Genomic DNA, 27,297 nt, shown 5'->3' with positions numbered 1-27,297 from the left:
CTGATAAAAATACACAGACATGGTATTTTGAAGACTAACACATAACATGAACAAAACTTTATTCCTTTTATGAATAAATAATGCTCTAGTATGTAAATTTGCCAAACTTTAAAAAGATTATTAGTACTTAATGCACGATTGTTGTCTGTGTGAGCGTATATGCCCGTGTGTGCATTGGTGCACTAGTTGTGTTTATTCACATGGGGCAGAAGAGATGACAGGGCATCCCCTTCCGTCATTATCTCCTTATTCTCTCCAGCAATCCTCCTGTCCTTGTCCACTTTGGATTTGGGATTGCAGGGTACAATGCCCAGCCTGTTCCTGGATGTTGGGATCTGAATTCCAGTCCTTATGCTTACAGAGCGCTGGTAACCATTGGACCCTCACTCCACGGATATTTGCATTATTCTTAACATTTGCCTCTCCTGAATAATGCCATTTTGAAAAGTTAGGCGCTGGTTTTTCCGTGGCTTCTATGTAGTGTTACATAATATATTATTAATGATGCCGTCCCTTCTGATCCTATAGCAGTATTCTGGATTCTTAATGTTGTTGATATGGGTTTCCTGTTTCTCTGTGACTTGGTGTCTTGAGGAAATTTGGGGACTCTGGTAGATGTTGAAGGGAGTGGGCCATTTCTCTTTTGATTAGACCGTCCCATTGAGTCCATTGTTACTGACCTTTTCGCTGCAGAAAAGGAGATAAACTAGATGGTCTCAGTCACGTCTTCATGTCTGGCAGGGAAGCTCCTTCCTCACTTTGCTGGCATGCAGCTTTATGAGACATTATCCTCAAGGATCTCATCTAGTGGAATCATTTCACCCTCAATTCCTGGTTGCTTTATATGTCTGGCCATTATATAATTATTGCTTTTCCTTAATTGGAAATTCTTTTCAAGGGAAAATAAATTGAAAAAGAAAAAGACAAAGCCTACCATTCCTTCTCAACATTTGTATCAATTATTATTATTACTATTATTTTGCCAAATGTTTTGACTATGAGACTAAGTGCTCCCAATAAATAAAGTGTGGCCTTCTTATTCATCCAGTGCTTCATGCACTTTTTAACTTGAAGTTTACAAATGAATCAATTTAATTAGAATTTCTAGTGTGGTGAATTTTTCCTAGGTGAAGATCAAAGCATTGATCTTCCTCAATGCAGTTTGAACTTGGAGCTGTGTGCCGAATGACTTGACTGGCTGTTATTTTTAGCGCAGGTGATGTGAAGGCCCTTCCGTTCCTACCAGGAAAAGGAGCCTGTCCTGTGTTTCTGTTTACAGACCTTGGACTTATCAATACTAAAATTTACTACCCGTTTTAAATACCCACCTTACCAAAGAGTTAATGGGTTGCACTTGCTAAAAGAATGACCTTTGTATAGCTCTCCTATAGGAATTTGTAGCAACTTAGGAGGCTTTAGCTTTTCCCCTAAATGCCCGTTCCAAACCTTGGAACTAATTGCTTATCTGGTATAAGTAGTTTTATTTTATTGGTGAGACTTTTATTGGTATTTGTACACATTCAACAAAACAAATGATGTAAGAATTCCCACTTCGGGATAGTTAGGTCCTCCACAGTAATCCCAGGAAATGTGGGCAGCAAGGTCCAATCATTGCTCTTTCAGGATAAGATGTTGAGTTGCCGTAGAATAGGAGGAGTTGGAAGTCTTAAAGAAGCAGAAAAATGCAAAGCTTGTGTGCGGGATCATTAAACATCCCTCCTTAAAAAAATGCCATTTTGTTTTTGTTCATGAAGGAAAAATAGACAAAGTGAAGTCACATTTTAAACCAAACCAGAGAAATATGACTTAGCAAAGTTACTAAGTTCCTCAGCCCTGTGAGTATGCTGCTGTGCTAGGTACCCATTGGTAAACTGCAGCCCAGAGCCCAGACACCATCTATTGTTTGTTTTTATAAATAAAACTTTATTAAACACGGTCATAATCATTTGTTTATATTTTGTACTTCTCTCATGTCATGAGATCGTAATTGAATAGGTCTGACAGAGATTGTAATGCCTGTGAAGTGCAAAAATCTTTGCTATTAGGCCTTACATGGGAAAAGGTTACCAACTTCTACCGTAGAGTATACACAATAAAGAAGACTCTTTTAGTTATCCTTGTTGAGTGGAATTATGGGGGAAAGTAGTTAGGACAGATTTTAAGATAACTCATGCCCAAAGCTAAACATACACCAGTAGAATTACAGACAAGAAAAGGAGGACATGGGTGGTCATCTTAGTACTTTAAGATAGCACAAACCAGAATGTGTGTGTGTGTGTGTGTGTGTGTTTGTACACTAGCCTGTTTCTCACTGTAGCATTACACTGACCAGCACTAATAGCCAAAAAATAGGCAATTAGCATTTTTTTAACTGGGGATTCTCTCTGGTCTGGAATATTTGTTGTACTTAGATAGTCATATAGCTGTATCATTCCAGGACATTTTTAGAATAGATGGCCAGGGCATCCATGGAATGGGGTCTGCCATCTCCAGTAATGTCTCTGGCAGCTAAAAACGTCTATAAATAGGCTTTGGTCCTTCCTACAAGCACCATTACTCTGGAGATTAGGCCTCCAAACACACATTGATAACAGGAACCAAAAAAGCTCCTTTGTTGGTTTTCTCTTTAGCTAATCTATAGCCAAAGCAGAGAATCCTTCATAGACACACACACGCCTCAGGGGTAATCCCTCAGATTGTGGGTTTATTGGCCTCGAAGAGAATAGTCATAGGACTGCTGACCTGAAACACATTCGAATGTCCCTATTTTTCTGGCATTCTGTGTCTCTGCAAACTCTTCTCTAGTCCATTTTGTTACTTACGGCACCGAAGAGACTTCCCCAACACGAAAAACCCTAGTGATGTGGCTTGATGCTCACTGATCTCACTGCAAACCCTCTCATTCCAGTAACGCTATAGGAAGAACGCTACATTTTGTGCCCTGTTGACCAAATATCTTGTGTCTTCACTTGTTTTGTGCATGACATACAGAAATGGCAGTGTCAGCTGGAAATGGGAATTTGGTTTCAATCTAGGACTGGTCCACCAGACCTAGAGAGAAAGCCAGATCACTAAAGAGGAGGGTAGAACCTAAATACCTCAGGAGCCAAAGAGTCTCTTTTGCTCCAAACAGTGTGTTAGCATCTAGGTTAGAGAGAGACTATTAAACTGTCTTGTCAGACCAAAGGTGGCAATTATCAGTGATCTTGAGTTTGTAATTTTACTACAATGTAAAACCAATTGTTGTTGTATGATTATGCGAGCTCTCCAGATGACTTAGATTGTTTGGGGTGTGGTTCTCAAGTTGGAGTAATTCTTAAATGCCCTGGTACCCTTGACATGTGTAATTGTCATGACCTGAGTATGTATGTGTGTGGTTGAAATTTTGGCATTTTAGGATAAATTATTAAATCTAAAATTCTTCTGGACTTGGAAAGAATATTTTGGATATATTTTCATTTGAACCAAGAGAAATGTTTTGCCTATATGTTTCAAACATAAATATTATAAAGGTATTTGGAAAGTACAGAATAGTTTTATAGAGAATATAAAATGCTATGGTCCCAACTTATAGTCTTTGGATTTTTTAATATTAAATTATTTATTATGTTACATATATTGTTTGAGGGTATATATTTGTACATCACATGTATGCTGGAACTTGCAGAAATTAAGAATGAGTCAAATCCCTGGAACTGCAGTTAAAGGCATTTGGAAACCCCCATGTGGGTGGTTTTTTTTGTTTCTATTTTTGTTTTTTTTTTAATGAAAATAAAATTGCGTCATTTTCCCTCCAACCACGCCCATGCACGCCACACCCTTTGCTCTTTCTTAGATGCTGTCTCGTGTGCTCAGCATTTCTCAGTGGCCTGTAGTTCTTGGTCTAGGATTGGGGTCCTCTTGAGGTTTCCCTCTTCCATGCTAGTTAGTCTCTTGGTGTTATTCTTAGTTAGGTCTTATGTAAGCAGCCATGTCCGATACAAACTTTATTTTTCATATTCTTCATCTGTCAGGATAGGGAGTCACCTGAAAGAGGGTCAGACTTGTTTGGGTTTGGCTTCCCTTCTGTTATCTCTTCCTTATCCCTTTTCTGTCAGCGAACACTGTTGCCACACACAGTTGAGAGCCATTTCATCCGAAAGTGACTCACCGAACTCTGAATGCCAGAGCAGAATGTCTAGCGCCAGCAGTTAGTTCTGATATTTTTATATAGTTAGTGTGTTACGATCTTAGAGGTTTTTTATTAAGGGGGTTGTTTATTGTGGATTTTATCAGTAAATATATATATATATATATATCACTTCCCAGTCAGAACCCAGAGGTTCGCTTTTACTCCTGGGTGAAATTTCGCTTGATTATGAGCTTCCAAAAATCAACAAAGAGGAAAGCATATAATCTGGAGTGAGACCATCACACAGTAGGATCCCTCGACTTCAAAAGCCAGGGGAGGGCTGCACGCAGCTGGGGATTGCTATATTTTATGTACTCCTCATAAGTTAAATTTGGCTTGGCAAAGAATTTTTAGGAGTAGATAAGGTTCTGTAAGTAGAACTTTGCAGTTTTAGCCAAAGAAAACAGGCTGTAGATTTGATGACTCTATTTGATTTATTAGTGCCATATGCAGGGCCTTTTGATCTTGAGGACTCCGTAAGCCAGTGAATTGATATTTATCAGAACTCTGTCATATGGGAAAGAAATCTTAATTTGCCTGTAGTGTTGATACTAATGTAATTACCCAACACCTGCATCCCATTGATGGGAATTGTATTAGGTTCTATTAAATTTTAATGGTATGTATATACAGCATTAACAACAAGTTTGGGGATTGCATTAACACCAGAAATACTCATTTCTTAGCTTTCTCACGTCTGCTTCTGTCTCTACCAGAAACTCCTCTTAGGGGAGCCGACACTGGATGATGCTAGCAATTGTGGTGAAAGAAAAATCAGAAATAGCTTGATTAGTAATGATACTATATAATAAATTCTCTGTAAAATCTCCATTTTTAAAGGCTAGCAAAGAGGAGTTTTAAATTAAACATGAGGGTTCACTCTACCTCATAATTCCTCTGTAATGCTTTTTTATAAGTAGCCAAAAATCCTGGGCAAATATTTCTGCCACCAAGCAGTCAACATCCATCTGTTTTGTCTTTTCATCCCCAAGACCCATTCCATATGGCAGAACTGTCCAACTTTGTAAAATTAAAATAAACTGTCAAGAACAGTATTATACAGTTTGTATTTTCTTTAGGTGGATCTTATTCTTGATATTCTGAGCAGGAGAAAAAGCCTCTCAACCCCAAAGAATGCATTTCACCTCTCTCTTCTGTGTTTTCTGAGTAATTGCATGACCAGGCCATTTTTTTTAATTTTTAAATTTTTTTTGCTTCTGTTTATCTTTTTCTTTAATTTTTAATTTTCTGTGCCTTCTTAGTAATTGCATGACCAGGCCTTTTTTTAATTTTTAAGTTTTAAGTTTTTTTTGCTTCTGATTATCTTTTTCTTTAAATTTTTTGGTTCTATTTTATATGTATATGTTTTATTTACATGTCTGTATGTCTACATGTCTACCGTGTCTAATATCCACTGAGGTCAGAAAAGCGTGCTGGATTCCCCCATAACTGGAGTTACAGATGACTGTGAGCCACCAAGTTGGGTTGCTGGAGCCAGATCCGGTTCTTCTGCAGGCGCAGTAATTGTGATTTAAACGCTGAGCCCTCTCTCCAACTCCAGCACTCACCTTCTTAAATTTTTCACTTTTGCTTATTTTATTTGTATAACTGGATGTTGTCAAAGCTCCCCGCTTGAGAAGTTGGACCGGTATAAAAGAAGTCTCTCTATTTCTTTGAAGTAGCGAGTGTCTTCAGGGAAAGCTATTATAAGAAGAGGTTGGGCAAGCCCGATGGACTCGGGGGTGACTTTTCTTAGATCATAATTTGATAGTTACTCTTACATCCTGCCCAGAGCACTAACTCTGCACTAACTTGTACTCAGTTACCGTATAAGTTGGTACCACGAGGCTCCCTCCTGCCCCTTAGACATGAAGAACTGAGACAACCAGACTGTGTTGCTTGGCAGAGGTCACACTAGAGTGTGGTGGGATCAGGTCTGAGACTTCTAGAACCTAAGCCCCGAATCTATTCCAATCATCCCATCTGTATGCTCAACTGGAGTTTTCGGATACTTCACATTAGATTCCTGTCAAATGAAGCATAATTATTTTAAGATTGTTTGGCGTTTTAGTAACTGGTCTCTGTTGTAGAGTGAGTAGCCACATTTTCCTTTTGCTTTTTGTTTACTAACATGGACTTTAATACCTGAACACATTTATACCCCAGCAACCTTGCTGGCGTAGTTAGCAGCCTTTTGTAAATAGTGACATCTATGTTTTCTCTTTTGTCTTATTTATTAGAAAAGAGGAGTCCCATTTGTGGGAACTTCAAGTTCCCATTCACTGTCTTCACCTTTAACACTGCTAAGCTTTATTTGCATATACAAAGAAGGTGCCCCTCTCCCCCTCTCCGGTGACTTTTCCCTGTTTGCAGAAGAGGTGTGTGCTGCCCTAGATAGGAGGGGCAGGGCCTATAGTTAAAGCAGTCTTGTGACAAAGATCCTGAAACCTTACAGTCTCTCTCTCTCTCTCTCTCTCTCTCTCTCTCTCTCTCTCTCTCTCTCTCTCTCTCTCTCTCTCTCTCTCTCTCAGTTGTGAACTTCATAAAACTACACAGTTGAGATTAAGGGATTTCCTAAAAATTTTGGTGTCAAGATTTATTTTAGAAAATTCCCTGGAATTACAAAGCAATGTGACCGAAGGTCCGGGTGCTGTAGGAGAGAGTTAAGCGTTTGACATCTGATCTCTAGCAGAATGTCTGCTCGCTGCACATACAGTAGTATCAGATGGAAGAAGCTGTTTCTAAAACAGTTCAGGGTGGATGTTTGCTTCTGATTAGCCTGTGTGTGCGTGTTGGATGAATGAGCAATTGCCAAGTCATGACCATGTGTTTGCTGTCATTTAAACTGCCAATCTAATCTAAATATACAGTGGGCGCCTAAGCAGAGTTCTTTCCTTTCAAGAGAAGTAGCAGCTCTCAGTTCCTTCCTGACACTTGTGAACTTGGGGACGGCTGTGTTCCTGAGGGCTGCTCGGTTTGATTTTGAAGGAGGTGAGGATGATTTCTCTGCTTGCTCTGTTGCTTGTTTGGGGTGGCCAGCTGTATGTTTATTTACCATGACCAGTAACTGTATAGGAGAGAGTTTCCAAGATGTTCCATTTGCTGATATAAAGAGGGTAAAATCGACAAGACAGAGACACAGGTTATGGAAGAAGTCAGAAAAATCTTTCCAGTTTTAGGCCATGAATTTGCATGTAGCATGCCTAATCTAATTGAAAAACTCTGAGAAAGTTTTATGCATAGGCAGTATTTCATAAAACCTCGAGCCTTGATATGGACTCTCTCCTCCCACTGAGTGATTTAAAGTACAAGAAAAATCTTTCTTCTGTAACTTCAGGACATTAAAACACATATATTTTAATACCATTGAATTCTTAAAATGAATATTAAAAGAAATATAAAGTCCCCTCCCCTATTTGCAGCTGTATTGCTGAACAAATTCTCTTACTTTCTGCGAGATGGCTAAGGTTCTGTTAAGGTAAGTTAGAACTGCCAGCACCCTAGCAATCAGAGATGAATCTTTTCATTGAGCCAAGTATAATACTGGCCTTCCTCCCCGTATTGAAATTATGTAGCGTATCACTTTGAGAAGTCACACTTCTAAGATGGTTTTCACACTCATATACTTTTTAATAACAAATACAGTAAAATTTCACTTCCCTCAAAGAACTAATAACACTGTCATCTGAGCATTAGAGTAGTTCGTTGAGATTAGTTATCAATTAAATGTATATGGGAATATTTTTCAATAAGCATTTAAAACTTATGGCTTCAGATTCTTATCTGCATACACATACCTCCATTTTAAAGGTTCTAAACCTGTTTTAATGGAATTTGAGTTGATTTCCAGATGATTGTGTATGACAAATAGAATCTAAGTAGTCACAAAATTGAAAGAATTTCCATTCAGTGAGTATCATTAGATCTTTATACATGTACAATAGCATTTGCTATTTTTCCCTAAAGAAATATGTTATTGAATTATGTATTTGAAACATCAGAAAACAAGTACATTAATCAACAGAGATAAATATATCCTGGAAACACGTTCAAGGAGATTTTTTTTCCATGTGTCTGTATAAGCTAATGTAGTCTCATGATACCCAAATAGTTAATCTTGTACATAAATGGGCAAAGCAATAAAGCAATGGCATAAAAATACTAATCTTAAAATATATTTTCCAGATGAGACAGAATATATTGGGTTTACCTACATGTAGAGGCATCTAAAAACATAAAAAAACATTTGATAGAATTTTGTTCATTTGTTTGTGTTTGGCTTTGAATGTTTCCTTTTGAAATTTTTCGTCCTGTTGTGACTTCATAGAGGACAGATTGTCCTAAGTCATCCCGAGGAGACTCTCACTCAGTGAGTTGTTTAGAGCCATGAGCAGAGCTCTGCTTGCCCTCCCGCCTTTCCCCCGCAGTTGTCCACCCTCAGCCAACTGTGCAGTTTGCTCGGCTCATCAGGCAATTGAGAGTCAGAGTATCGGTATTGCCAGTTTCCCTTCACAGGTTTCCTTTAGGAACACCACTCCCTAGACTAATTGACTTTAAGGTTTCCAGTAGCAAGCTTGCAGAGAGGATACGGCTACGTTCTTTACATTGTTCCTAAGATGAAAACCAGCCAGTCTCTTAGGAGATGTTTAAGTCAAGTACAGTTAAGGAAGAAGAAAGAGCTGTGTTTTCTTTGCTTTTCAGCGCTGATTATTGTGTGTAGAGTGGGTGAAATGTGGCTGGTAGCTTTGGTGGTGTGGGAAATAGTTAAAAAGGCATGTTGTAAACTAAATGCTGAAATTTTAAAATACCACATACATATTCGGAACATATACATATGTCTAAACCTACAGTAATGTTCACAGAGTTGAGCTTCCCTCAGTAATGATTCTACAAGTACATACAGGAAATGGTCTTGTTTTGTGAAGATTTTAAACAAGGTTTGACTTCTAAATCATTCTTGAGATATTGAAATTAGATGTGTTTTTGAGGATCAGTTCAGAAATAGTTCTAAAGCATCCTCCAGGGGAGGAACAGTGTCAACCTTGGACCCTCATTAATGTGGCTGGAAGGAAAGCAAGAGAGGCTGAGGAGACCTCTGGCTGGTGCTGTCCTTAGCTGCCATTGTTGAAGGACATCTTTTGTGCTGATTTCAGTCCCATTTAAAAAAATCTATTTAGTGATTAGTAACCAGTGGATAAGAGCAGAAAGCCCAAGTGAATTAAGACCATAAATACTGAAGTCTTTGGGATAACAGCCTGTAAAACTGTCAAAAGCACTGAGCAACTGACAAAAGAGAGACCAGAGTAGCAAGAATTGTTATCTGCAAGGCAATGCTCCATATTCATGGACGGAAGGCACCACTTAGTATTCTTGAAAAATAGATGTTCTTGAATGTTCAGTACCTGCGCATCATTATCTGTTTGTCTTGCATTGAGTCTGTCTGTTTGAAGTCTGTGGCTGTGTTCACTAGTGGGAATCACAATGCTTGTTTAAAGATAGCTTGCTTCCAAAATTAGAGCTATGATTCCTGAGACTCATGTTTAGATCCATCAAGATCCACTTACTTGCTGAGAATGTCAAGCCTGACTGGAGTGAGTGGGTGAAGCGTGTGCGTGTGTGTTTTTAAAAGGCAGATGGTTGAAGGAGAGGCTGACAAGTGCTTTCCTCTTGTTTTCAAATTAAAGTCTAAAGTTCATAATTCTTGAATATCTCTCCCTAGGGGGAAAACATTAAGTAAATAAAAACAGAAGTGTGCAAGACTATATTGTAAACTGCTTTTATTCTTCTTGTGCAATGTGGATATTTAGATGATGCAAGTCTTACTAGCCCCAACTTTAAATTTGCTTTTCGGATTGGAGAAAAGCGAAGATGATGAAGTCCAGGTCTTTACTCTGAACTCTCGTTGTCTGCCCCCAGTAAAGATTAGCAAAGATGGCAATGAGTGGCACCGTTAGCTCTCTGAATTCTGTGTAACTGTATAAACTTCAAATTTAAATGTGTGTTGGAGAGATGATTTCAGTGGATTGAAAGTATTGTGCTTCTTAAGTGTGAGGATTTTTTTTTTTATCAACTTAGGGTATTTGCTTTTCAACATCCTGACTGTGAGAACTAGACATGTCATTCATTTGAAGGGAGCAGATGTTAAAGGTTCTTGCCCCTGTCTTCCTAATCCTAAACACCCTTTAAGAAGAGAAATGTTCTATTACCCAAATAGGGATCTTTCTGATGGTGAGAAAAGGCGGTAAAAGGCAGTAAATCTGCCTTCTCATTATGAAGTGCAACAATGGATTGATTTATGAAGAAAAGCAACTGTTAGGCTTATGAGATGTGCGCATGGCGGTGCAGGTTCCTCTGGAGCAGATCAGCGGCGGCATTCCTGCTATTCTTGACAGGAATCTAATATCGCCCATCAGGAGTATGTGATGTTGGGCACTACATTTGTATAAGGTTTTCACTGAGAACAAAAGAGTCCACCTCCTGATGTTTTCACATGAGAACAGGCTCTCGATGCGCCACATTTGTGCTCTTTTTCCCCCCTCCACAGTTTCATTAGGACAGAGAGGACATATTTAAAGCAGTCTCATTTTTTACACATTTTGTTAAGACTTGCATTTTAAGTTAAAGTTAATGTAAGTATAATGGTTTTAAGTATTTGGCAGGCATAAGTCATTTTGCTTTGCACTATTTAATTGCTTTTAGCAAACACTGGAAAAGCAGAGCATCCACTGGACCCATGCTGAAGAAAATTGTACTTCGGGGGGATTGCGTAAATCTCTTTGTATTAAATTTCTGCTTTAAGGAATTCTGTAGGCATTTTCAAATCTTCTAAATAAATTTTGTTGCACTGTGATAAGAATCTCTGTTAGAGTATTTTTATTTAATTGAAAATTTAAAATTTTTGACTCTAAGCTGAGCTGGAGCATAAAATATTATAAAATGAGAAAGTCTGGAGTTGAGTAAATTGTGCTGACATTGTCTTGTACATATAGAACATTTTGCTCTAGAATTTGAAACCTGTGTAATGCAGTTGCAATTTGAGCAGGTAAATTACAGGATTAAAGCTGATAATTATCAGTATGGTTAGCATCATGCTCATTTTTCTTAGTAAGCACCTACCTCTAATAGCTGTACATTTTCTAGTTATGATAACAACCATTGTATTAACATATAATGCACAAGAAAGATAGAAGAAAGGTAACCAGTATGTTACTTGATAAATATACCAATATCCAAATTAGGAAGATAGACAGAATACAAAGAATTAATTCTTACAACTAGTAATAATTTTTGTGTAAATTCACAGTGAGGAAATATTGCATTTTTGATTTGGTTATGATCAGATAGTTTAAAATCAATAATTTTCTCTGGATTTTAGTTATTTAGAAATTCATATGATGGAACATGTAACTATGCTTTTAGCAAGTAAAATGAACTTTTAATGTCACTGCCTTCATATTAATTGCAAGCTTCACATTTAATGGGGAATCTCTGTAAGAGATTATGTAGATTAATACTACTAGATCTTCTTGGGACTTGTAGCTGTTTATTGCAGTTCTATCAGTGTCAGCCAAATGCTCTATGTATGCTTTTGCAGTAATTCATTTTTAAGAAGGTCTAAAATGGTAGGAATGCCATTCAGTGGCTGAAAATGCTCTCTTCGGGTTTATATGTGTTTTAGTTAGTTCATTTGACTTGACTGTCATCTGTATATCCCAAATTCATTCAATTTGACATTTTAAATGTTAAATGTTAAAAGGCTACATACACTATTGAAAACATTTTTTTCAATGCAGCGCTGCCCTTGCAAGTGTAGAAAATAGAAAATATTCAGAAATTATAGGGCTTTGGTGGTCTGTATAGGTGGTGTTGCACACTTGAAGAGAGTGCTAGCAGGTAGTTGCAGAATCTTAGAAGACCCGAGGAGCCCCGTGTCCTGATGTCCATTGTTCACTGAGTAACTCAGTTTACAACAATCTATCAGGGATCCTTTTTCTTCTTTTCACACTCTTTTATGAGGCATTTGACCTTTTGTTACTTGCAACTTTTCCTTTTGGAACCATCATCCTCAAAATCGCGGTGGGGGTGGGGCGGGAGACATCACACATACCAATCCTCAGCATTGCAGTCAAGTAGTATTCTAGCTCAGGTGTAAGACTATACACTCTGCTCAGATGTTTGTGGGGAGTGTTGTGCCTGCGCATAATGTTTCCAGGTGAGTTTTCACACTCCTAAACCTCTCAGCAAGTTAGGATTCTTAGCCTGTAATCTCTTAGCACACATCTGGCACAGACACCGCCCTGCAGTGACTGGCGTTTTCCAAAGAGCACATGTTCTGGCTACAATAGTCGGTAGCAGCCTTCAAAGTAAGGCGGGTGATGAGAGATAAAAGACTTGAGGCTCTTCTGCTTAAACAGAGGAAGCTGAAAGAAAATTATAGCCATCCGTAAGTGTGGAAAAGGGTCTTAGAGAGAGATTTATAGACCCTTGTTCCCAAGGCCATTTTGTTTCCTAATGAGATTTTGTGTTCTCAGACAGGGTGTGGGGAGTCAAAGGATACAACATTTAATAGTAACAGTGAAGATGATAATGAGGGAGACAGCAAGTGCAGTTGTTATAGAGATGCTTCAGTATAAAGCCAATTATCTTGGCATTCGGGGTGATTTTTATATCTGAAAGTTGAAAATATAATAGCAATAAGGACTTCTTGCTTTGCTAACGTTACTTAAGAGGGTAATTCTGAGTTTCTTGCTGTGTTATCAAAAACTGACGGGCACAACAATAGTCTTTGATCATGTATCAGCCCAACATGTGAAATGTGATTCTTCTGACTTAACATCAAGCTCATTGAAGATTTTCAATATAAATGTAGAGTCTGCTAGGAAGAGGCGCAGCACCTTCCCACGGCCACAGACTACATCAACTAGCAGCAAAGGTTGCAGCTTCCCGTGGCTTTTTTTTCAAGCTCATTGTGTTTTCAAAGAAAATGTTGTTAATGTGTTAAGACATTTTTTTTCTATGATGTTACAAGATTTTGTACTGTAGACTCAGAAAAAGGAGGTAGATTACCTTTGAAGGTAAATAAACTGTTGTACTGTATTTCCCGATACATCCTCTTAATCAGCGCCAATGTCAAGAGCAAGGGGGCAGTTCAGAGCAGAAACTTCCCTGCAAATGAGGTGCCCGGCCAGCACTCTTAGGACTATCATTTGGGCAAATGTGAGAAGCAGCGAATGGCAGTCCCTGATTCTGGGATGAAGGGCTTGCCTTACCGCTCCTTTGCTCTGCATGCAGGCCCTCAGATGTCTCTTATAGTCAGGGAGAGACTCTTTCACAGTGACACAGAAAGCTTTGCTTGACACTAATGTTATAAAAAGATGCTGTGTTCTGAGTGCTGCTTTAATTGTTCCTTTATCAAAGATACGGGTGTAACAAAAAGAGACATACATGAGAAACCAAAGCAGTTGTTGTAACTATGTAAACATCACCCCGTGGCTACCTAGTCACTGTGATTCAGTCTCCTTGGTTTAGAGGATAACTATTAAAAAATGTCTTGCTGTCTTTGTCTACTTGAGCCTATATATCATAAACTTTGCGGCTCAAACAATAAATTCTGAGAGCTTAGAAATACAAAATCGTATAACCTGGAAGGGGCTTTCCTCTTGGCTTGCAAATGTACGCCATCTTGCTTGGGAAGAGACTATAGTGGGGCTAGTTCTCTGCTCCTCATCCCATCGTGAAGGCTCACAGTCATGACCTCGGTTAAACCTACCGAAGGCTTTGTGTCCAAAAACTCTACCCTTCGGGGGAGGGCTGCAGTAGATCATGCAACAGGACACAGTTTAGTGCACAGCACCTGCTCTTCCTCACATAAAGCAGATGAAACAAATCATTTGCCCAACCGCATAAAGATATGTTAAGGGCTGGCCCAGTTTTGTTTACATAGATCTCCCTGTAATAAGGTTTTGATCTTTTTGAAAGTATTTTATTAAAATTTCTCATTTATAACCATTTTACAATTCTCTTTTGTGTTAATCTTCTTAGCCTAAGTTATTTGTCATTTTATTTTGGTCTTGTCATTTGCTGGCACAGCTATCTGAAAGCATTGTCTTGCAGTGTGAACAGTGAAGATACACTTCACTCATACAATGGAGAACATTTCTATGGCCACTCAGCATGGCTGTGATGATGCTACTCTTTAAAATAAATGTATATTTGAAAAAGAAATGAGTGGATATTTTCAACTTCTTATAGAGGAAAATTAAATGAGTTAATCTCATTTTTTATGTTAAGCTTAACGGTACATAATGTATGGGGTGAGTCATTTTTAATGAAAGGAAGAAGCTGACCAGAGCTGAGTCTTCAGTCAGTTGTATTGAAAGGAAATAAAGCCAGTGAAATACACACTTTTCTTTGTTTAACATCCATATTCAGTGTGATCTTTCTGGAGATTTGTGCATGGAAGAAATCATTTCTATAGCAGGATACGAATTTTCTTTTTCTACAAGTAGTAAAAGCTTTGTATAAAACTCTGAGATCTATCTAAAGTAACTTCTGTTTACTTTTTATTCTTTCTTTATTATTTAAAAATATTTAGTTTTACTGTATTTTTTCTCAAAATGTAGATACATGATCCTCACTTTTCTTCTAAAGTCTGATTGCTGCAAAGATCAAACTTGAAATTCTGCTCATGGATGCAGTCATCTGATCGGACAGAAGGAGCAATGTGCATCTTCTAGGAGGAATCTGCTTCTGCAGGCTCCACTTGTGATCACACTTAGTGTAGGGTTAGAAACACAAGGACTTTCTTATTTGTCCTGACAAAAGTAATCCTCTGTAGAGAAACCATTGCAGGATGATTTTACATTCCTATTCAGTGGTGAAGAATTTATCACTATAGAGCTCTTGTTTCACCGACTAGAGAGATATGCCTTGTTTTAGGCAGTGCTGATGCTTGTGGCTTCTTGCACATAAATACTTGTACAATGGCAACCTAATGTTGATTAGTTACCCTTATAATAGTTTTTGATAATCCAGGACATCAACATTTTTTTTTCAGTAGGAAGGATTTTGAATTGGTGAAAACAAGCGTCAAATTAGCCCACAGGGGAAAGTATGAGAGCATCATTAGCTTCCTTCCTTGGTCATAGTTTTTGGTACATCACACCCAGATTCACACGTACACAGGTGAGCATACAGATTTAAATATTTCTTAGGAGAGAGAAAGGAGGCTGCTCTATCTTGAGGGCCTTTAATCTGCCCAGTTTATGTTTGTTTTTTTTTTAAATAAAATAATAATCATTTGATTTGTAGGGGTTTGGAGGGGCTGGCAAATGCGAAGTGAATTTCTTAAAGTAAAACACACTTAAAGTAAGTGTGATGATCTAGAAGACTGTATCTGCCTCTTATGGTCACAGAAGGACTTCGTGGTAGCTGGCATGCAGCTCAACTGTGTGCTAATCAGTTTGTGTTCAAGATTAGTAGCTTTTGTCAAGTTGACGCAAGCTAGGTACAACTGAAAAGAGGGAACCCGACTGAGGGATTGTCTCCATCAGATTGGCCTGTGGGTATGTCTGGTGGGGCAGAGCCCCCCTCACTGTGGGCCATACCGTCCCTGGGCAATCAGTCCTGAGCTGGGTAAGAACATGAGCCTGGAAGCAAGGGAGCCAGTAAGCCGTGTTCCACCATCTTCTCTGCCTCAGTTCTAGCCTCTGAATTCCTGCCTTGGCCTCCCTCAATGGTGGACTGTCACTTGGAAGTGTAAGATGATGAAATAAAATAAACTTTTTCCTTCACAAGTTGCTTTTGGCTAGTATTTTATCACACAAGCAAAAGGGGAAAAAATGCAAAAGAATCCTTCTACCACCACATGAGTGAACTTAATAAGGATTCTGTTGAGAAACAGCCAGGTTCTGTCATAGTACGTTCCTGAAAAATTTGTGGAGGAGAATAGAGAGAGATTTCCTAAAAGTGGATTAACACTTCTGGTTTTCTCATGATGCATTTACTTTTTTGTGTGTGTGCATGTCTTCACATGAGCACATGCCCATCCACTTGTATAAGTTATGGAGGCGAGAAGACAACTTTTTCTATCTTCCCTCAGCTAGTACCCCCTTGGTTTTTGAGACAGTTTCTTATTGGCATGGAGCTTGCCAAATAGGCTAGACTGGCCAGTGAGTCCCAGGGAGCTCTTCTCTCTCTTCCTCTCCCTCTTCCTCTCCCTCTCCCTCCCTCCCTTACTCCCTCCTTCCCTCCCTCCCTCCTTCCCTCTCTTTCTCTCTCTCTCTCCCTCTCCCTGTAATTGCAAGCCCTGCCATCACTGATTCTTCTTCTTACAGGATTTTTTAAAAAGATTTTCCCCATTACATATATGTTTGTATCTGTCTGTATCTGGGTATAACACATGAGTGCAGGTGCCTGCATAGGCCAGAGACATTGAATCCCCAACACACACACACACACACACACACACACACACACACACACACACATTCTTTACTATTTGCCTATTTTCAGATAATTAGCAGCTGTGGAAATGTTGACTATGCCTGTGGGTAAGATGCTAAAAGGTTTGGTCTGGGGATTTGCATAAGCTTGAAGTGGAAGGGTCAAGATTAATGGTGTGTAGTTGGGGAGATGGCCACTGTCTTCCCTTGTTTCTGAGACAGCATCTGACTATGTAACTGTGACTGGCCTGGAACTCACCATGTAGAATAGACTGGCCTCAAACCCATAGAAATCTACCTGCTTCTGCCTCGTAAGTGTTGGTGTTAAAGGCGTGCACCCTGACATTCAGCTCTAGTTACCGCAGTTAATGCCATTCTCAGCAAACAGTTCCGGCAGCAGATTCTTGAGATCCAGTGTAATATACGCTGGTCAGGAAGTATGGTAAGGAAACATTATTTGTTGTTGTTGTTCCCAAATGGTTTCCAGGGCTATTAAAACATTACCATTTGCAGGCATTTTTCATGGCTGGAAAAAAACAGTTTGGAGAGGAGATAGAGTTACTCCTTGGGCCTTGAGAGAGCTGTTTCACACAGATGGGCACGGCACTTTTCAGTTGTGTCACCTGCCACTGGGGCTCAGCCACGGAAGACCCACCTAGCAGAAGTGAAGAGTGCGTCACACAGGCATCTGCACCTGTCCACCAGCTCTGCAACGAGTGATGTGTAGGACACTGTACAATTCCCGGGTAAATCTCGCGGTGCTGAAGAGGCGGTGAGCCGCCTGCTTCTCATTAGAAGGCCCGTCTGGCTTCTTCCTGCAGGATGAGTTAGATTGCCGACACCTGTTTTCCCATCCACCCTGAGGATGTGAAGTGTGCATCAGGAATGCCCAAAAGTGTTTCCTCATGTCCCGTTCTATGGGGCTTAGGGCTGCCTCAGGAGGAGAGCACCCCTTTGCGGGAGGGGAGATGAAAAGAATTCAATGGCGAGAAACTGTTGTGCACACTGAACTGAGACCGCTGTCTTCATTTAGTGTCTTCTGATTGTGCTTGTGGTTGTATTCCAGCTGTTTGATGCATTTAGCAAAGGATAAAAGAACACGTGACCTATTCATGGGAGCACCTCACATATTTCTGAACTAATACAGCTATGTATTTGAAAATATTGAGGTTATTGGAAATGGGTAGAAATACTCCATTCTTATAACTAAACACATCAGCTTTATTCAGTTACTTAAAGTATGAGCTTAGTCTTAAGATACAAAATAGGAGTATGTTGTTGGTGTGGTCCATGTCTTGCATATCTCTTCCCATGCATCTGGTGTCCACCCGTCAAGCAACATAAACTCTCTTGTGCAAGCTGCTAGACGGTGGAGCAGACAGACTGTAGTGCTGCCTTAAGGCACAGGTAAAGATGGCCTGCAGTATGCAATGCATTCTGCTAAGTATGGAAGAAATAGCAAGAAGCATGTGACCTTTAAAGTGCCGGCCTTCTATAGCTTGTCTGGAGAGAACACATAGTAGGGACTTCCTCAGAGTGCCACAGTATACCAGGAAGCGCATTTGACCTGCTTCACAGCCGTGTTAGTGGTTTGAGAAGGAAGAAAGTGAGTTTGGGTGTGTCCACGAGTTGAATGTGGAACTTGTTCCGGATACTAACAGATGAGACGAGATCACGGAGAATCAGAGGGGGCATGTATGAGGGCGGCTGCTCTTCTGCCAGTTCACAGGCTGTGCAATTAAACAGTACTTTTCTTCTTAAAATATTGGCAACATTTATTCCTGGCTTGTTTGTGGGACTTGACTGGATGTTATGAATATTGGCCTCCATTTGTGAACTTGGGGTGAGTGGGGTTAGTTGGTTTGTGGCCTTGGACCAGGGTAAAATTAACTGGCCCATAATGTGATTGAACTAATGACCTTGGCCTTGTGACTACTGTGTCTGAACCATTTGAGTCAATCAAACCTCATGGAAAGGACAATGAAGGTATGTGTCCCTTAGGAGGAGATCTGCAGGGCAGTGAGCAAGGGTGAAGTCGTGTAGCATCCAGGCATTTATCATTTCGTCCTTGGCATTTTATATGTGTGTTACTTCTAATAAAAGCAAGGCTGTCAAAAAAATGACATCACAGCTCTGCTGTGTTAGTTTTCTCACAAAGTGATATGTATGGGTCATTCTCCTTGCATAGCCCGAGACTTGCTGTAGACGCCGCTTTGAACACAGGTCGTTTTCATCTCAATGTGTAGTATCCCACAGATGCATTGACGATGCTTTTCTCTTCTTCTCTGAAGTCAGAGCAACCCAGTCCTGCCAGCTCCAGCTCCAGCTCCAGCTCCAGCTTCACACCGTCCCAGACCAGGCAACAAGGTATCTGAAGCCCCCACCACACGTCCTAATGAGTTGATTTATGACCCGTCTTCTACTGTTTTATTATTTGAATGGTAACGCGGCTTTTATGCAGTTGTGTTTATTTCCCCCAGGAATGAACTTGAGTATCGTTCTGATATATGAGGCCTGGCTCTCGCAAGTCCCCCTCTTCCAGTCTCTGCCATCAGATTCCCATTTCACAAATGTATTATAGACACAGCCCATTCCAGGGAGTTCCCAAAGGAAATACTCCTGTAAACCAGCGTCAGAGGCACTGACATGGGCTCCCATTCTTCAGCCTTGGACACCTCTCATTTTACTTACTTTATATTTTATAGTTTAGTGGACTTTTAAAGCAAAAGTGTATTTGCTATTTTTTAAAATATGTATATTTCTGTATTCATATAATACCCATGTAGATAGTCACATGCTAACCAAAACTCTGGATAAGTTAAGCCAGGACGTATAGTGAAGCGTGTTTTTAACGTATGTATAAAATCTCCAAGAGTGGGCTCTGTTTTACTTTTACACAATAGAAGAGTGTCATTGAGTAGCTTGTTTTCTAGTATCATAGTGACCCTCACCGTTCTCATTGACTACGCTGAATTCCAAGTTGCCTCGCATGCTTCGAAAGAGGATTAAATTGTTGTGCGTATTTGGACTAAGACTAAGCTTCCAAGAAAATATATAATAAAAGGCAGTGATAGTTTTGGCTATTCAGAAATCTTATTTCATTGGCTTGCAAAGAAGGAAGCCTTGAGTTTGCAGAGTGTGAGATTGCAGGGAGTCGGTGCATGTTTTAGAACTGACAACTTGGTGACAGCTCAAACAGTCCGGGTGTAGGTTAGACTTTGGGGATTGCCCAATCCAGAATGAAAATGCCCCTTTCTTGGATGTCTTTACAATCTTCTGTTTCACATTTTGAGTAGTAAAATGGAAGGAAAGCAAAACTGTGTGTGTGTGTGTTTTCAGTTTTGTCTAGTCCTAAATAAAATTAGTTACACCTCCCCCACCCCCATCTAATACTGGATATTGTCTGGATTTTCTGGGCACATGATTTATTACAGTCTTATTTATGTTAATACATGCTCATGTTTTATTAGGAATTTCTTAAAAATAAGGTGAAAAATTAGCCACATAAAGTTGTTACAGCAAGATTCTGCTGTCTAAGATCAATGGGAAGATCAGGGATAGAACATTACACCATAGAGCTGAAACACTTTATAACCTGAACTTGACTGAAATGCTTGCTTGACCTGAAACTGACCTTGAAATAAAGGAACAGCTAATCCTTAATAGATCAGAAACTACCACACAAAGGCTGCCTTGCCAAGAACCAACTACAACTACGGTGATTTATTAATCCCAACTTTTCAATACGTGGATTAACTTAACAAAACATCCTGTTTACCAATAGATCTATTTTTCTTTTTGTTGTGATTTGGGGTGGGAAGGTAAGAAATAAAATTACACAGAAAAAATTCTGTGAAATGGAAATTCTTTAAATGTTTTTTTTTTATTTTATGTGTATGGATGTTTTGCTTACCCATGTATCTGTGCATCTTGTGCATGCCTGGTGCCTCAGGAGGTTCAAAGAGGATATCAGATTCCCTTGAAGTTACAGAGTAATAATCTACCATGTGGATGCTGGGAATCAAACCTCGGGTCCTCTGGCAAAGCAGCACGTGGTTTTAGAGCCACCTCTCCAGACCCAAACGAGAGATTCTTTAGTAGACATTTGGGGACTGTATGATGAAAACTAATGTTTAAGTAGAGATTGTCATCTGGAAAGTGTCCTGAATTTGTTTGCAAAGTCTTAACTCTATAGGATGATGGTTGTTCTTAGCCACAGGTCAGTACTGCACGTGTCCCCAGTGTCTGATATGGTCAGGCGTGTTTGAAGTGTTTGCTTGACTGCCTGTGGCTCCTATCTTGACTCAGGTCCTTTGAGGTCCATCATGAAAGATCTGCATTCTGATGACAACGAGGAGGAGTCTGATGAGGCAGAGGACAATGACAATGACTCCGAGATGGAAAGACCTGTAAATAGAGGGGGGAGCCGAAGTCGCAGGTAAGAGATCCCCTGGGTGGAGCCGTACTGGGTCACTAGATAACCACAGAGGTGCGAAACACCTAAACGCTGGCAGCAGGTAGCATGGGCTGTAGCTAAGTCAGCAGCATGCTTGCCTACCAAGCCCTGGGTCTGATCCTCAGAACCTTGTCTGTAATCCCAGCAGTTAGGAGAGAAAGAATGGAGAATGAGAAAAAGTTCAAAGTCCTCTTCAACTATATATCCGGTTTGGGCTCAGTCTGAGTAGCATGAGTTTCCTTCTCAAACAAGAGGAAGGGTGCAACAAATGGCTGTATTTCCTCTAAATACAGAGTGGTATGTTTGTGTTCATTTTTTTTTATAAGAAACCATTTTTGCTTTTTCCTTAAAAGAGATTTGCTCCAAAGCATTTATAGGAAGAAGCCATGTCAGAAGTACTTGCTATGTGACACGTAGCAGATTCATCCGAAGAGTTGGTAGAGACCTATCGCTTGGGGTGGGGGCTCCACGTGTGAAGAAAGAGCATTTGCTGTTTGTAGTTAGAACTACATAATTGGCTCTGGTGAATTATGTTGTGACCTAATTAAAACTAAGTTCACCTGTGTGTGTGTTTTCTAGCAAATTCCTTTTAAGTGTGCTGACAATTAGGTTCCTTAAGTAGCGTTAATGCTATGAGGCATAATTCCACATTAGAAGATGGTAGTTCATGTCACTTATAATTAATAGTCAGCTTGAAATTGCCTCGAGGATTTTGTTTATCATGAGGAAAACAAATAGGCACGCACACTTTAATGTGTTATGAGTAGAAAATATGAATCTTCTTGAACTTCAAATCCAATTACATTTATAATATATTGCAATAAATCTTCCTTCATTATCTATTACTGTGTGGATGACCCTGAAACACCTAAGGCAAAGAGAATCCAAAGGGAACAGAAAATATATTTCCTAATTGGTGGTTCACTTGTGTCGTTTGAGACGTTCTGCCCCTGCACAGAATGGAAGCTGCTAGGTCCTGCAGTGACACTCTGCCCTACTATGCTACACTTACGGCATCTTTCTGCACCTTGCCTCCCCAACGCATCTGCATGCATTCCTTTTACAGGACCCTTAAAGACTTGGTCCTGTAATGCCTTCTTTGATCTGACAAGAAGGAAATTGAGCTGGACCTTGGTGTTTAGGAACTAACTTGGCCAACCAAAACCCCAACCAATGACTGCTCTCCAATTTAGCTTATTGTAAAATATCATGCATGCAGACACACACACACACACACATACACACACACACACGTGAACTCATGTCCTATTCTTATAATTTTCTAAGTTGCTGTTTAGGAGATCTGGTTAGCTGACTGTTACCTGCCCGCTTTCTATCCCATCCAGAGTCAGTGTGGGTTAGAGCACACACAGTCCTTGTTTGTGAGTTCCTGACGTGGATGAACATTATCAGGGACTCATCTTTGTTTCCCCACCTGACGTATACCGACAGTGTGATGTCTCCATCTAACATTTGATCTTTAGAGCACTTGTGCAGTCTCAACTGTTTAATCAGTTTAAATACTCAGCCTTCCACTTCAGTCAAGAAGCATTTGAAGGCAGCGCTTCAACAGAACACTTCATTAATGTAATTTAGTTAAGAAAAACAAGTTGCATCAGTTTTTGCTAAAAGGCTGTCCCAGTGTATCCTTTTCGTTTCCTGCCTTGTATTGCGTCTGTCTGAATGTAAAATACAGCGAGGAGGATGTGATTGCCTATTCAGAGTGAAAGAGAAACGGTCCTGATTCCTATAGCATTTGCTATCTCTGAGAAGAATATTCTATCAGGTTACTATATAACCAGAGAGGAAGCGGATACTGAAGCACCCTCCGGATGAGGGCATACATTCGAATGAGCAGAAGAAAGCATCATCTCCTCTCTAGCTAGGAAAACGTTCTGTTTTATTCTGAGTAGAAAAAATAGAGAGTGGTGTTTTTGTTCTCTAGAGTGGAGATATTTTCTTAAACAGTGATGTTTGAAGCTGTATGTGTCCCGAGTGTGTTTATAGCACATTATCATATCCATGTTTCATAGTGGAGACATCACTGAACTGTGACACAGCAGAAATGTGAATAGCATCTCTCTTGGATGCTAGGCTTCCCACAGTAGCTCAGGTGGCGACTGAGCCCCAGCCTTGTGTCACGTTACTGGGCTTTGAATCCTTGAGCTTCCATTTTGCAACTGTAACTAGATCTGGGGGGACACGTATTTCTACATCCTGGTTTATTCCGTCCCAAAGACTGGGCTCATTGAAAGCACACCAGCAGTGGCTTCACCTGATGCGTCCAGATACAGGCAGTACCGACATATGCCCGCAGTTGTGTGTTACAAGCAACCTTTCAGTGGCAATGCTGGCGTTCCTTGCTTTTCATACCTAACTGTCTGTGGTAGGGTGTGTGACTGTTCAGTGTTTCTTCTCAGGGTCAGTTTGAGTGACGGCAGTGACAGCGAGAGCAGCTCCGCCTCTTCACCTCTCCATCATGAACCCCCGCCGCCATTATTGAAAACTAACAACAACCAGGTAAACTGTGGACTTTGTACTCAGTGAGATTCTATATAACTGTAAACACAGTCATTTTTAATGCTGCATATAACTGCTTTACCTTTAAATTTTAAACAAAGTTCCTCTTTATTTCAAACAAATGGGAATCCTCAACCTTAGTATTAAGCACACTGGGTTAAAAACACTTCTGTATTCCTAAGATGAGTGTGCTCCATTGCGTGGATGAATTAATAGATGCAGGACAGAAGGGGGCACAAAATGTTGCGCATATTCTCAGCTTCTCTGCGTTTTATCCCTTAGCATAAAGAAGTAACGTAATTAGGAAGAACTTGACTTATGGGACTAGCCTTGTTTGACAGGTGGGGAATACACTTTCAAGTGCCCTACTTTCTTCATTAAATAATGTTAGTGCCCTGCAGCTTCCTAGAAGGACAACGGTGTATATAAAGGCAGTGCATAGCATCTACTTGGCACTCAGTTTATATAAATGTTTATTGTAACTGCTTTGGCCTCAGTTTCTCATTCAAGAGAGAACTGTTACTTGAGGGGGGGTGCAAAGAATAATTAACAAAACAGTGATTATTATCATGCTACAAGTTCAGCTAAAGAAAGCTTATTGATAGTCAACTGAGAATATAGCTATTCAGATAAAGTCTAAACAGTTCTGAAAGCTGTGGTGAAGAACTTATATTAAATAAATGACTTAGATTGGGATATTTTCATAACTTACTAAAATAAACTGTTTTCGAGCATCATGAATATTATAAAAGTCCCACTATGCATTGAGTTGTTGCTCATTACAGTACGTTATTTTTATCTTTTTTGTGTAGGCAGATTTCCTATGACCTCTGCAATAATTGCTTAATTCAAGTTGCCGTATGAATATTAACGCGAAAATTAAAGGGTTGCGTTTTCTAAAAGTATGCCATTTCATAAGCATTCTGCTATTTAAAATATCTTGCCCCTGAATTAGTGATATTTGTTTGAGTTGGAAAATGCGGTATTACCGCTGCGAGGATATTCTTGTGTTTTGTATACAGAAGCAATGCTCACTTCAATTCTAAAATTCATCATTTGTAAAGTTTGTCTGCACCCTGAATTCTTCATTGTTGGGTAGGAATAGCACCTGCACTGTTACAGCTCAGCTGTAGTTTCTGTCCTCCTTGGGAATGGAGTCCAGCTTCCTCATTCCTAGCCTGGCTTTGCTGTGTTAGCTTTCCCCATCTTAGCAACCAGCCATGCTGTTTGTCTAGCCTTCTTGCTTGCTAACATATCTGCCTTGTGCCACGGACCAAGAGTTCCAGGGGAAGCATCAGGACCAGTCAGCTGAGGAGAACTAGCTGACTAGTAACTTAGAACAGAACAGAAAACATAAACAGTATTTTATAAACATGTGCTTTTAGGAAAAGCTGACAGACGGATAGAATGAGGACCTTGACATCTTTTATGCCTGCTGTAACCCTCTATAGGCCCTTTTCTACACTGTATCAGAATTAGGATTCTTGGAGTAGGATTTAGATGGGCTTGCCTTTATGTTCTCTCCAGCCGTCTTCAGCATCTCTCCCAGGCACTGATCAGATGGCTGGCTGTGTAAGCATGGCCCCCTCAAGCTCCTATCCTGAGTGGACAGTATTGAACTGACTTTGGTTCTTGGGGAAAGTATAGATTTTTTGTGAAAATTGTTACCTGGTCTAGCAAACCAAACCCAAAACAAACAATGCCATCTGTCAGGAAAGGTAAAATACGCTTTATCTGATTGAAGAGTAAACCACTGTTTTCTTGGAATGTTCATTTAACACCTATAGCTTCTCATGTGTGTGTAATGATCTCATCACTAATACTCAATTGTGTGTGCCTCTCTCAGTGTACCCGTGTGCCTAAGAACACAGTCTGTATGCCTCCAATGTTAGCTAGTCTGGACTGGTACATTATGTACAACTGAAGTACTTAGCTCCTCATACCTGTGTCTTGAAACTTAGAACAAGAAAGGGCTTTTGTAAATCAGTAGTGATTTCTTAACCCCATTTACCTGCTGTGGGTCATGTGTGATAGGATCCCTTTAAATCAGTGTTCAAGGACATCCAAAAATATCAGTAGTATTTCTGTTATGCAGTGAGACAGTGAAACTTTCTTAAAACTTCAAAAGTCCTTTAAATTTCATCCTGGAATGTTTTTGGTATTATTGATGAATGTGTACGGGAGATGCACTGGAGAACTCGTGCGTACAAGCATGGGTTGGGACAGGGGTATCTGAAATTTCCCATCAGATTAAAAGGGTGGTGAAAACAGGAAAGGCCTGATTTTAAAATTTCTGAGTTTTCCTCTCCATACCCATCAACTAGTGTTTAGTTGGCTTTATATTGCTGTGACAAAACACCCAAGACAAACCATTTTAAGCTAAAAAGGTATATTTTGGCTCAGTGTTTCAAAGGTTTTAGCCCATGGTCCCCTGGCTCCATTGTTCTGACCCTGTGATGAGGTAGGGCATCATGATGGGATTCATTTGATGAGCAAACCTCCCATAAACAGGAAGCAATGTGATAGGAAGACAAAGGGCATAGAAGTAAGATATGACCTCCAGAGACTCACTGTCTTCAACCAGATTCATTTTCTAAAGTTCTACCAACTTACAAGCCTACCAGTAGATCCAGCCGCTGATTAAGACAGAACCCTTATGTTCTCAAATCCCCACTTATGAAGATTCTGTAGCAGGAACCAAGCCTTTACGACAAGGGCCCTTTCAGAACACACTCCAGTTCCAAGCCAAAAATCTGCCCTCTTTCCACACTTGATAATGATCTTGCAGCTTTGGGTATCAGATACAGCAAAAGTGTCTGCTGCCCCATCTCAGATCTCCCTGAGTCTAAGGCAAGGATAAAGTGCTAAGTGAGTAGTTAATTTTCTGTCTACTGAAGAAAGGACATAGAGCCACATGTCAGCAAAGCGAAGAAGTTAATAGAAGTGTCATTAGGAGTTGTTAGTGGCTAACAGAAAATCTGCCATATAGTCCATCTTCTGTATGATTGACTTGATATTTCTTACAACGGGATCAGAAAAAAATATAATCTTAAATTTGATTCCCAAGCCACTTCCTCAGATTAAGGATGAAGTCCTGAACTAGGACACACACCTTCGATCCCAGCACTTGGGAGGCACAGGCAGGCTGATCTTTGTGAGTTCAAGGCCAGCCTGGTCTATAAAGAGCTAGTTCCAGAACAGACTCCAAAGCTATAGAGAAACCCTGTCTCGAAAAACCAAATAAAAAAAAACAAGAAAAGAAAAGAAAAAAGGATGAAGTCCTACTAATCTTGCATGCTCAGCTTTAGAGATTATATGTCTCTTGGTGGTTGGTGGTTTAATACGGTGTTTTGGGTGACTGTCCCTCTACTCAGTTTATTGGCAAATAATAAAATGTGTTATGATCGTTTAGCCAAAGATGACTTTTTTTTTTCCCACCACGGGCACACCATGTAGAAAGTGCAAACAAACAACCCACATCTGTATAGCCCAGTGTAGTACGGGAAGGGGAGATACGAGGATTCAAGGGAGGCAGTGATCCACTGGATCCAGCTAATACTGAGAATAGCATAAATCGCCTGCCTGCCTGCCTGCCAGGCATGAATGAAATTCAGAAGCGAGTATCCAGCTAAACTGGTTTGAAATAAGCCTGTGGAAGACAAGGTGTTGTACTTTTATATTCTGGAGTCAGTCTCTGAAGATAAGAA

The 27,297-nt window shown here is 40.0% G+C and overlaps 1 protein-coding gene across 3 annotated transcripts in view; it reads left to right on the top strand.

The window, feature by feature from the left end:
- Mllt3 (MLLT3 super elongation complex subunit) overlaps window positions 1–27,297 on the top strand; it is a 265,026-nt gene that overhangs the window by 224,634 nt on the left and 13,095 nt on the right. For 2 of the 3 annotated variants that reach the window (XM_075945057.1, XM_075945058.1), the window contains exons 6-8: window positions 18,906–18,981; window positions 20,923–21,052; window positions 23,491–23,590. In XM_075945057.1, the coding sequence (XP_075801172.1) occupies window positions 18,906–18,981; window positions 20,923–21,052; window positions 23,491–23,590 (306 nt within the window). Of the gene's footprint in view, window positions 1–7,043; window positions 7,163–18,905; window positions 18,982–20,922; window positions 21,053–23,490; window positions 23,591–27,297 lie in introns of those variants that run through there. The other variant, XM_075945059.1, reaches the window with a different exon arrangement.

The sequence above is a fragment of the Microtus pennsylvanicus genome, chromosome 13 (genome assembly GCF_037038515.1).
Source record: "Microtus pennsylvanicus isolate mMicPen1 chromosome 13, mMicPen1.hap1, whole genome shotgun sequence".
Taxonomy (NCBI): Eukaryota; Metazoa; Chordata; class Mammalia; order Rodentia; family Cricetidae; genus Microtus; species Microtus pennsylvanicus.
The sequence above is the reverse complement of the archived record's forward strand: the minus strand, read 5'-3'. Positions and strand labels throughout refer to the sequence as shown.